Source organism: Condylostylus longicornis, unplaced genomic scaffold (genome assembly GCF_029603195.1).
Source record: "Condylostylus longicornis isolate FDR11 unplaced genomic scaffold, ASM2960319v2 ptg000130l, whole genome shotgun sequence".
Lineage (NCBI taxonomy): Eukaryota > Metazoa > Arthropoda > Insecta > Diptera > Dolichopodidae > Condylostylus > Condylostylus longicornis.
In genome coordinates, this window is record NW_026578098.1 from 2,457,957 (window position 1) to 2,470,378 (window position 12,422).

Genomic DNA, 12,422 nt, shown 5'->3' on the forward strand with positions numbered 1-12,422 from the left:
CTTAAAATCGATTATTATGTTAGCCCCTCTTTAAATTAATTTTTGCTTTATTTCAACTAATGAAATCCTAAATATATGCAATCCTAAAAATAGTTTCGTATAGTTGGACCCAACTTTATTAATATTTTCCACTATCTAAAGTGATATTTAACATTATTAAAAATCATAAAATTTACAGTTTAGTGGATGTATTAAGTATTACCACTAATTTTTTAAGGACATATTAGACAATGAAAAACAACAAAGTTTTATAGGAAGGTACTTGTATACAAATATTTTATTTATTTATTTAATTATACACTTACTATGACTAAAGAGAATTTATAAAGATAGTTCATAAAACAGGGCTATACAATATATAATTTTAATATTCTTTGAATATATAATATTCAAAATGTAATAAAAATAGTAAAAAACGATAATCAAAAACGAGAAAAAAAAAATCTGATGTGGTCAGCACATAACCGACCGCATTGTGTATTGTCTAGTTAAATGAAAGTGTTACAGAATATTATAAAAATGTCTGTTAAATACTTCTTTCCAATTTTTAGGACATTAGTAAGCTTATAGTTAACATACTTAGAAAAATGTAAATTTGGCTCTTGGTAGAGTTTCGCTTTGTGCTACCCGAATTCCCTGAAATGCTCGTCAGTTAGTTTCGGTAACAACCAGAACTCAAATATCAAATTTCAAGAAATTCCATCAATTTGTTCTGTGGATATGGTGAAAAATGTAAAATCGGCCCGCAAATCAGTTCTCGAGCCCTGATCTTTCCAAAAAATTTACATGTTCATTGTTTTAATACGGGGAATTCATATATTAAATTTCAATGAAATCGGTTGATTATTTCTCTTTATATACACAAAAATATATATTTGGCCAGTAGTAAACGCCCAGTTGCTGATGCCTGATTTCTTCCAAAAGTTAGGAATTTTTGCGTATGATCGAGCAAAGCTTATATATGAAATTTCAAGTAAATCGGTTGAATACTTTCTTCAAAATGGTGAAGAATGTAAAATCGGCCCGCAAATCCGTTTTCGAGTACTGATCTTTCCAAAAAATTTATACATATGTTCATTGTTTTAATACGAGGAGTTCATATATTAAATTTCAATGAAATCGGTTGATTATTTCTCTTTATATACACAAAAATGTATATTTGGCCTGTAGTAAACGTCTAGTTGCCGATACCTGATTTCTTCCAAAACAAACAAATTTTTGCGAACGGTCGAGCTGAGCTTATATATAAAATTTCAAGTAAATCGGTTGAATATTTTCTTCAAAATGTTCAAAAATGTAAAACATGCCCGCTAAAAAGTGCAGTTCCCGAGGCCTGATATATACCAAAAGTTGATCGATCCGTGTCATGGTGGAAACAAACTTACATATAAAATTTCATCAAAATCGGTTCAGCCGAACTTGAGATACACGTGTGCACACACAGACCGACAGACCGACAGGTTGCTAAAAATAGTTTATTTACACTTCCCTACTATGGAGAAGTACGTTCCCACCGAAAACTCGATATGCAAAATTTGTTGCCATCACATAACCTACCTATTGTTTACACAATACGGTCGGTAATAAAGTTGATGTTGACAATAACTTTTCAAGTTGAATGGCAGCTAGCAGAAGGCGTCAAGCAATTTCAATGACCTTAATCAAATACAATTCCGCCAATAATTCGCTTTTGTGAATTTACAATACTATATCTTCTATAATTTTTGAGATATAGCCAAATAAATTTTGAAGTTGTATGTCACGTACTAGAACTAGTACTCCAATCATATCCAGTTTAAATAGGGTTCTGGCATTTATTATCATAAATCATTTGTGAAAATTTATTGAACTTAGCTCAATTAGTTTTTGAGTTATCATTGGGACGGATGGACGTGCAGGTGGACGGCCGGACAGACGGACAGACAAAGCTAAGTCAACTCATAATTTGATGCTGAACAAAAACATACTTGAGTCTATATCTCAGACCATTATTTCTTAGCGCTACAAACTATTTAACAAATTTAGTATAACCTTCCAACATACATTCGTACGGGTACGGAGAAAAAGATGGAAATGTATGCAAGGCAACAAAATTAAATAAGTAGGCAGACAAAAAAAGTAAATGCTTATATCAAAATTCAAATTCAAACATAATGATAACAAAGCTATGCGGAAACTAAAGAAAGAATAAATAAAGTTCAGCCATACCAATGGATTTTAAAAAAACTTTTTTCCCTTCAATAAGGAAAGATAATGCTTTAAAAATCAATCTGTTTAGTTACTGCATTATTAAAAATGATTTCATTTATATACCAAAATATTTCAAAGATTGCATACATTTGGAGTGAGCAATTTATGCAATCTTTAAAATAAAACCAAAAAAAGAAAAATTTATTACAGACGTGTTAACATAATACTTGAATTTAAGGGTTAATGGCGTGAGTTAAAAAAAATAATTAAATTTTTGATAGCACGGCATTTTCGGAATTATAAGGTTATTGGAATTTTTCCAATTATAAAAATTTCATAAGATGGTAACTTGGAAAAGGTGGAGGTGGAAAAAAGTTTTCTTTTAACAAAATAAATTATTAACGAAATAAATTAAATAACGAAATAAATTATAAAATCTAATAGCTGCTAAAATTTCGCACTTCAGCAACCATTAAACGGGTTTTAAATAAGAGTTAATATTAGCAGCGATATTGCTTTTCTAATATGTAATAATTACATACGTACTATGTAAAAAATCTACGTACGGCGTAGAAAAAGCCCAACTCTATTTGTTTTCAAAAAAAATTCTAAAAATCAAAACAAGAAAGATGTAGAATATAATATTACTTTTATTAAAAATCAAAATAAAAACAAGTAAAAACATTTCAGTCGCTATAAATCCAAGAATAATACTCTGCTCTTTGACAATCTGAATTCAAAAATTTGTTTTTGAAATATTTGGAATTAACTTCGATTGCTAAATGGCAATTACTTGAATCTGTCAAACCACTCGATAGAAATTTCACGGATATTTTGTCTGAACCTAGCCTCATTATTTTTCTAAATATTTACAATTTTCTTTTGGAGTTGTTTGGCAGCTATCCGAACCTGCCCAGTCACTCCACCAAAACTTCAGAAATATATCTGACCTGAAATTGGATATACGACTGCCAAGTTTCATGAATCTAACATAAATATTTTTCCAAATATTTAAAATTAACTTTCGAAGTTGTATGGCAGCTTCCCGAACTTGTCAAGTAATTCCACTAAAACTTCGGAAATATATTATCTGAGCTGAAATTAGGCACACGACTGCCGAGTTTCATGAAGCTACCTTTATTCCAAATTTTTAAAATTAACATTCGGAGTAATTTATTTATTTATTTATATCAATCTACTGGGAAATCTCCCTTACAGATTTCAGATGTATAATTAACTTAAAATAAGATAACAAAAGAATAAACTTAACAAAATATAAGTAACTAAAAATAATTGTAAAAATAAGTAACAATATATCATAAAACTAAAAAAAAAAAAAAGAAAGAAAAAAAAAATTTAATGAAAAAACTTGGTGATTTCTCTTTTAAGCTTATCTCTGTTATAATGGAAATCGATCTGAGAAGCACAAACATTTAGTAAACGTTGAGAATTTGCTATAGGCTCTGAAAAGCCGTAGTTAGTTCGGTGGGAATCTAAATATAAAACACGACGAGCTTTTACATTACGAATTGGCGCATAAATATTGTACAAATTTAAAATAAACGGGCAATTTATTCTCGCAGACAAAATATCGTAAGAATATATAACTGATGCAACATTACGTCTAGATTCAAGAGTTTGAATGTCTATTAACTTACATTTGGCAATGTAGCCAGTAGCATTCATCTCGCAAATAAACTTGCGTAAAGAAAATCTAACCATATTTTTCTGTACTGATTCAATACGTTTAATATGTTTAGTGTAGGACGGCATCCATATAGGTGCGGCATACTCAAGATGTGGACGAACTAATGATGTAAACAAGCTTTTGAAAGTATACGGATCACAAAATTGAGAACAATTCCGCTTGATAAAACCAAGCATAGAAAACGCCTTAGATATAATGAAATCAATGGGAGCATTAAAAGTGAGCTTACGATCAAGAACTACACCTAAATCTTTAGTTTCATCAACCACATTTAAAAGAGAGTTATTCAGATTATAATTAAAATCAAAGCAACTTTTCGTTCTATAAAATCTCATTATTTTACATTTTTCAATATTCAATATAAAGCCATTTAAGGAACACCATTTATAAAATCTTTCAATATTTAGTTGAAGCCTATAACAATCATCTAAACAAGTAATAACTGTGAATATTTTAGTTTCATCAGCAAATGATAAGAAAGAACAATCCATATCAAAACCACTATCATTTGTAAGTAGTAAAATCCGGTCATCGACCTGAAAACCTCGTGCAACTGCGTTATGTACTGAATGCAAGAAAACATATAAATTAGAAGTAGTGGATCTACCTCTCATGAAACCATGTTGATAAGGAGAAATATTTTCCTTGACTAAAAAATAAATTTTATCTGTGACAATAGATTCAAATAGCTTTGGTATAGCAGAAAGTTTAGCTATAGGTCTATAATTTTTAATGTTTAACCTTGAACCACTTTTAAAAATAGGTACAATATAAGAGAATTTCCATTCTTCAAGAAAAATACCTTCTTTCAATGATATATTAAAAATAATTAATAGAGGTTCAGAAATGCAGATTATACAATTTTTTAATAGAAAATTTGGTATTCCATCGGGGCCAGCACCCAGATTGAGATCCAACTGAACAATTTAATTGAAAACGTCACTATAAGATAATTGCATTTACCCGAATCAAGAATTTCATCAATATTATTATAATAGTCTGGTGGTTGAGAAACAGATAAATTTATGTAAACTGACTAGAAGTAATTTGCAAATAAATTGCATGTAGACTGAATATCAAAGGCCGTAGAATCATTGTAAGAAATACCAATAGAAAAACCAGATGATCTCTTACGCGTGTTTATATAGCTCCAAAAAGATTTAAGGTTATATTTTATGTTGGATTCATAACTTAGAACAAAATTTTTATATAAAAAACTACTTAAAAAATCGAACTCTTTACGCAATCTCTGAAATACTATTTGACCTGCAAGAAGTGAACTCCGTTTATATTTTTTAAAAGCACAATTTTTAGCGTTCTTTAAAGAAAGAAGCCTTTTATTATACCACGGCGGAGATATAATACCACTCTTTAAGGGAACGTATTTAAAACTACCTTCAAACAAAATATTTGAAAAGATTTTGTAAGAATTACTAAGACAAGACTTACAATTTAAAATATCAATCCAATTGAACTGAGACAAATAATTATTTAAAGAAGAAAAATCACCAAATTTAAAATTGAATTGCGAAACATTTACAATTTGAACAGGTAATTCATTAATAAATTTAAAATTAATTAACAATGGTGGGTGATAAAGATCTTTTTTTACAATTGGCAATTCAAATTCATTAATTGAAATACAAATATCTTTAGAAACAAAAACTAAATCTAACAATCCATTTAATATATTAAAAACATTATTAACTTGTACCAAACCAAATGAACCAGTGCACGAGTTCCAGTAAAATTTTCAAAATATAAGTAGAATGTAATTGGATACACCTTTACAAAATCTCATATTTATACCTTTATTAGTTTTTGAAATATTTAAAATAAACTCTGAGTTATATGGCAGCTACACGAACCCGTTGTCCGAATTAGTCCAATTACAATATGGTTTTTCCTCGACATAAAAGAAACAACATGTGAAAGTTTGGTGTCGATTGCATTAATCGTTTTTGCGTTATCGTGTGATCGGCAGACGATCGGACAAACCCCTTCACAAAGTGCAGGTATAGAGTATAATCGGAAAGTTATTAAAAATATGCATCAATGCAGCGTCGATGCAAAAAAAAAGTTGCTGTTGCTATACCGATGTGATTTGCTTACCTTGCTGATGAAATATTATTTTGCCTTTTTGGATACTTTGAAAATCATATGGTTTTTGGCGTTTATTTTCAAAAGGTTTAAAACACCAAACTTTAAAATATTACTGTATTGATGCATTTTTTTACGTGATTTTTACATGATTACACAACGATGCTGCAGCGATTACTTTCCGATTATACCCATAATTAACGAATAAAAAAAATTTTTTTTGAAAGAAAAAAGATATTGTTATTAATTTTTACAATATTTATCCGAAATTTGGTTAACTAACTTTTTCTTGAACGTTTAGAAATTTTAAATTGTTATTGAGATCATTGTACCATTTATTTCATGTATTTCTAGAGTGTACTTCCCTTCTTGGAATTAATGTGATGGATGAATGAATACTTAGTTTGTTCATTTCGTATACATACAGAATCAATTTTACTGTTACTAAATCCTTTATCAAAACAATATTATTAGCATAGATTACAGTTGAACAATTTTTTTATAACTCGGTTCTGCATAGTCTCAAGTTTATTTCCTTTGTGATGTGTCCCACAAATTGATACCATAGGTTATGTGGTTATGAAAAAGCAAATAAAACAGATTTTTTTATTTCATTTGGAATTAAATTTGTTCAAAAATTTCATTTTTGAACACTTCAGCTACACCAGAAAGTTTTTTGGTTAATTTTTCTACATAGGTATACCAATTTAGTTGATAATCAATCCATAATTCAATATATTTGTATCTCAGATACTTTATCAAAGATATGTTTCTCTAAATACACATTAAATTCAGGTTGTGCTGTCCCAATAATCATGTATTTCGTTTTTTTTTGATATTGCTAACTAGATTCTGCTAAATTCTAGTTGACTAATGTTATCAGCTTTAAAAACAACACAGATTTTTCAGAAAAGATAAAAAGAAATCTCTGACATAAAGCCACAGATTTTTTTTATCTTCGAAATTTTGTACCTTGGTCAACATTTTTTTGCAATATCGGTATTCATATTTACCTAAATATACAGTCAACTGATTGTGAACAACTTTCCCGAAAATCTTAAATAACACGGAAGTAATACAAATAGGTTTGTAGCTACCAAAATCCGCTTTTGCCCCATTTTTGAAAACCGGTACAATTTTCACAATTTTAGTAATATTTGGAGCTGTATCCACTAAAGGATATTTATACAAAATTTTTAAAGTTTGTTGTAAAATTGCAACATGTTAGATGACATCATATGCACGTCGATTTAATTGGTTTTGTTTAAAGTGTATTTTCCAACAGCATATTTAATCATCTGAAGTTTAAATAGTTTGTCTCGTAATATATAACTACAACAGTCCTATATCCTACCTGCCTATTATATCATTTGGATATAATTTTGCTAGAGCTAATTTTATAGGTCTAAATTATTTCTTTACGGTGGATTTTGAGACATTACTTTGTAATGTTGCTATGGACGCAGCAGTAAGGACATTTTTTGATGTCATTTAACATGGTTTTGCATGCTCAAGTCCAGCGTGATTCTCAATTGAGTTAAAAAACTTGAGAAATAAAAAGAATAAAGCATGGAGAAAATAAGTTAATAATCCTATTCTGTTTTCGTAAATTCATTTCATTCATTTAAACATTCGTGTGAAGTGAGTTATAAAAATTATTTGTCAAATTGCTCTTTGGAATTTAAGCAAAATCCCAAGTATTTTTGGAAATTTGTTAATTCTAAAAGAAAATCTGATCAATTTCCGAACTTTATGACTTACAATAAGTCTAGGAATGATTCACACATAATTTCAAATTTATTTGAAAAATTTTTCTCTAGTGCTTACTCAAATAATCTTTTTAGCACTTTTCCAAGAAAATTTTGAAAAAAGTGCTTTTTAGTTTTACTCTGTCCGTCCGTCCGTCCGTCCGTCTGTCTATTCGTGGGTTTGTTTACAAAATTTCTACATCCTTGAAGACAGAAAGCTGAAATTTTATATGTACATAGATCTTTAATAGAAACTTATTTCGATAGAACAAAATTTTCACCTATCTCTCCCTCTCTAAAAGTTATACCCCCTAAAACCATAAAAATGGTATATTTTAACCACATATGCCAGTGAAACCATAAGCATTTTTCAAATTTTGTAAGAGCAGAAAAACAGTAGCTGGCTTCTTCTATTGCAGATTATTATATATTCTAACATACCATTTCTAAACTTTGCGGCATACCATTTCTAAAAACAAAATGGCCGTTGAAAATTACCATTATCTAAACCCCGTTTTTTCCAAATTTTTGATACTGTTTTTCTTCTACACCGTACGTTACAGGAGTCTGAAATTTTAGGTTCCTAGATATTCATAAATAGTTTATTTTGTTAAAAGAAAATTTTTTTCCGTCTCCACCCCTCTCAAGTTGTCAGCTCTCGAAATTTATAAAATTTGAATATTTGGTATCCTTTATTTCAAAACCACAAGTTTTTCAAAATTTGTGTAAACGTTGAAAGCTAAATTCCATGCCAATAAAAAATATAATTATTTTTCTTAACACAAACAATTGACTTTATAAATCTTGCATAAATCGTTCATCCTAAGTATATGCAATCCTAGAAATAGTTTCGTATATAAATAAAAATAATTTTAGTAGTGTGATAGGTATACATAGACTGTATTTAAAAGCAGTATTTTCACTTGTTACGGGAAAAGTGCTTTTAAATACAGTCAACTTTAAAAAAAGTGCAATACAAATCATTGGTTTGACCCAACTTTATAAACTTCATCGGTGACACTTATGATCGTGAGATCACTGTGTATACCGGCATTACGACCAGGGGGCGTTTACAATGTCTGATAATACCTAATTTGAAATGTTTGAATAGATTGCCCCATAATTGAATACCTTAGGGCCAGACAAGCTTCAATATTTGATTATATATCTAAACTTATCAAACCTATTAGATTAAATATCAAACGGAGAACGACTTTCCAAGAACCAGTTAAACTTCCTATATTCCTCCCCGAGCTCAGCTCTCTTTTTCTTAATTTTCCTTCCATCTGAGCGTCCAACGTTATTCTCAAGTACTTCGCAGTGTTTGCGAACGGAATTAAAACGCTATTCATCCGAACGGAAAATGAATTGTCACTTTTAGATATTAGTGAAATTCACGTGTACTGATTTCACCTCGTTAAATTTAATATTCCACTTTCTACTCCATTTTAGATCTCATCACTTGCCTTTTGTAATTTTTGTGTAGATTCATTTTCATTTCGTTATATTCCGACAACTTCTGTATCATCTCAAATGTAACTGTTGTTACTCCTTCCGATGCAGGAATATCACACGTGTATAACAAATATAATCGGGCCCAATATACTTCCTTGTGGTACCCCCGACTTGATATCCTTAAGCGAAGAGTACTCATCTTCCTGTTATTAGTCAGGTAAAATTCCAGCATGTTAACATACTGTCTTCGTAGTAATCGTCTAAGTTTTTTTTATTAATCCACAATGCCAAACCTTATCGAAGGCCTGGCCTACGTCCAAAAATGTGACAGAACATATTGATTTTTTTTCCAATGAATTGATTTTTTTACTATTTCAATTACTCGATGAATCTGATCTGTGGTTGAGTGGTTCCGGCGAAAACCTAATTGATGATTCGGGATTAACTTTTTATTTTCAATTATTGGCTGAAGCCTTCTCTAGGAGTTTTGAAATCATCGGAAACAATGAGATTAGTCTATAAGAAGTCGTCTTGTCTATAGGTTTGCCGGATTTGTGCAGCATAATTATCTTTGCAACTTTACAAATGTTAGGCACGTAATTAAACCTTATACACGCATTTTTTAGGCCCGTAAGCATCGTTATACTGCTTTTGGTAAATTTTTTCAAAATATCAGCCTATACTAGGTCAAAGCCCGGAGCTTTTAGTTATAAGAGTCCTGATTTCCTCTATAACATTTCTTTCAGATTCCTCATTATAATGCACGCCTTGACTGTCATGCGAACAGAATACATCAGCCAAATGATCCGCAAACGCATTTGCCTTGTCTTTGTCAGTTTTTGACCACGTTTTGATATCTAGCTTTATCAATAGGGTCACGCGTTTGCCGCCACCTCTTTCTGGTCCCCTTTTTTTGTCTTATTTTTGCTAGTTTATGTAGAGAATACTTAATGCCGTTCCTTCGCATACCATTAATTTTCGAACTAATCAAAACCGCATTTTGAATAGTTTAAGGATAACTTTCGGTCTCCCCATCTATATCCTGCGTCGTTCTTATTCTTATTCTTAGATCCATTTGTCGTTCAATCTCTAAACGAAATCTTGACCAATCTGTAGTTCCATTTGTCAGCGCAGGTTTCGCTCTTTTCATTACAATAGTTTCCTTAAGTTTAAGAACAACCACCGAATGATCGGAGTTTAGAACAATAAAGTTTTTCGCGATCCGTTTTGTTATTGGCCAATACGTTGGCTTCGCAGTAGACTGAAGAAGGCACTCCGCGCCGCAACTTGCTGCCCTTAGTTCTCTTCCTCTAGTTGAAATATGTCTTTTACCTCAATCAGTGTGCTTGGCGTTAAAGTCACCCTCCAATGTAAATCTGTCGCCTAGGTCGGCCAGAACGTTTTGAAACATTTCTGCCGTCATTTTAAATCTGAGGTGACAATATAATGCAGCCACTCTAAATTTTTGCTTATTCAAACTAATCTGAACCGCCGTTATTTGCATTCTTTCGGTTTGCATCTCGCGCAGATCATAATGCACTATATTTTCCTTTATTATTATCGCCGTTCCAACCCTCGCTATATTTCCAGGGTGGTTCGAGTTGTAAATTCTATAGTATCGAAACTGAATCCTGCTTCTTAAAGTTATCTGTTTCAATTACGAGGAACACGTCTATATTCTGTGTATGCAAAAAAACTTTAAGCATTGCTTTTTTATTTGCAATACCATTGCAATTCCATGTTGCCATTTTAAAATTACCTTGTTTCATCTTTTACCAAGTTTTTTGTATTCGATTTTTTCTCTCGTTCTCTAAAATGCCCAACCTCTGAGTTGTTTTGTCCATCATTTCTAGCATTATATTATGCATTTTATATAAAACATTCACGTCACTAGCACTTGCTTAGAGAACGTCCTTGTATGTCACATCTTTTGATATTATTCTCGAAGTGAATTGCCTCGGTGGCCGGTCAGAATTCTTCTTCAAATTGTTGTTGTTGTTATTTCTATGTATTTGCAGTTCCTTAGTTACAAGGCGTCCCATATAGTTTGCTGGGTGCGTCTCCAAACAATTGGAGCACTTTTCTGCAGTACTTCTTGGCTCACTACAATCTGCGGTTAAGTTCCTGCCTGCACATTTAACACAATTTAATTCTCTCTGGCAAAATTTTTAGCCCATACCTTTGACACCTTTTACACTGGGGAATGGTCCTATCCTTTCGAAGTGCCTCTATCCTATTTTTCATCTTGCTTATGTGATCGATTTCATAAATTTTTGTCATCTCCTTGTCATTTGAGAACGTTAACATAAATAGCGGTAAAGGCACCATAATGTTTTTCCCATTTTATTTTATTTTTTAATTTAATGGTTACATCTAAGATCTTGTAGCCCTTAGAGCTTAAATCTTCTATTATATCTTCCTCTTCACAACTGGGTTGAAGATTCCTTACCATGACTTTTATTGATCTGGCTGGTTTTTCATAGGTATCCCATTCTGGTCCAGTTCGATTCATGGCCCTGGTAAGATTCCTGTAATCCATTTCGGAACTAACAATGAGCTTAAATTGATTGTTACTCATCATTTTAACCTTATTATTGATGTCGTTATTTCTTAATGTTGACTTTATTGGATTATAGTATGAACCAAATTATTAAGGACTACTGGAGGCGGCTTAGATTTTTATAGACTTTATACTAAAAAAATGTTTAATATTTTTAATAAAAAGTAATGTACACAAAATTTTTTTCTTCAAATTAATTATTTTAAAGTAATATACATCAAAACTTCAACTTCAAAAGAATTTCAAGCCAAGATTTATTCAAACTTTCATTGAAAACTAGTACATAGTAAAAGATAACAATTCTTTCGCGGTTTTTGTATACCTACATTTTTGTTTTTCCTTTTTCACTCCTAGAAGGAGCATAGGGCTAGTGCATGATATCATGCCCTAGTTTCATAGCGTAGGTGACTAGTCTGCCGTAGTTTTTTTTATTTATATTAAATATTTAAGTTTATTAATATTTACTGTTTATTTTTCTTAGTTTATAATATTCGATATTCTTAGTTTAATTAATATTCGATATTAATATTACGAATATTTGAAAATTACTACATAGACTAAATAATATTTGTAACAAAATTGTGTATAACTTAAATGGTATATAGTTTTGTAAACGTTTCCTAAAAAGATATTGAATTAAATTTTGTTGTCCGTTTGTATA

General features: G+C 30.7%; 1 protein-coding gene across 1 annotated transcript; it reads right to left on the minus strand.

Annotated features, from left to right (window-relative positions):
* Positions 1-3,546: 3,546 nt before the first annotated feature.
* LOC129614949 (uncharacterized) lies at positions 3,547-11,782 on the minus strand. The gene is made up of 3 exons (XM_055529933.1): positions 11,573-11,782; positions 4,862-4,934; positions 3,547-4,547 (listed from the first exon to the last, which is right to left on the minus strand). Exons 1-3 carry the CDS (start codon positions 11,780-11,782, stop codon positions 3,547-3,549), a joined length of 1,284 nt encoding a protein of 427 aa, XP_055385908.1.
* Positions 11,783-12,422: the final 640 nt, after the last annotated feature.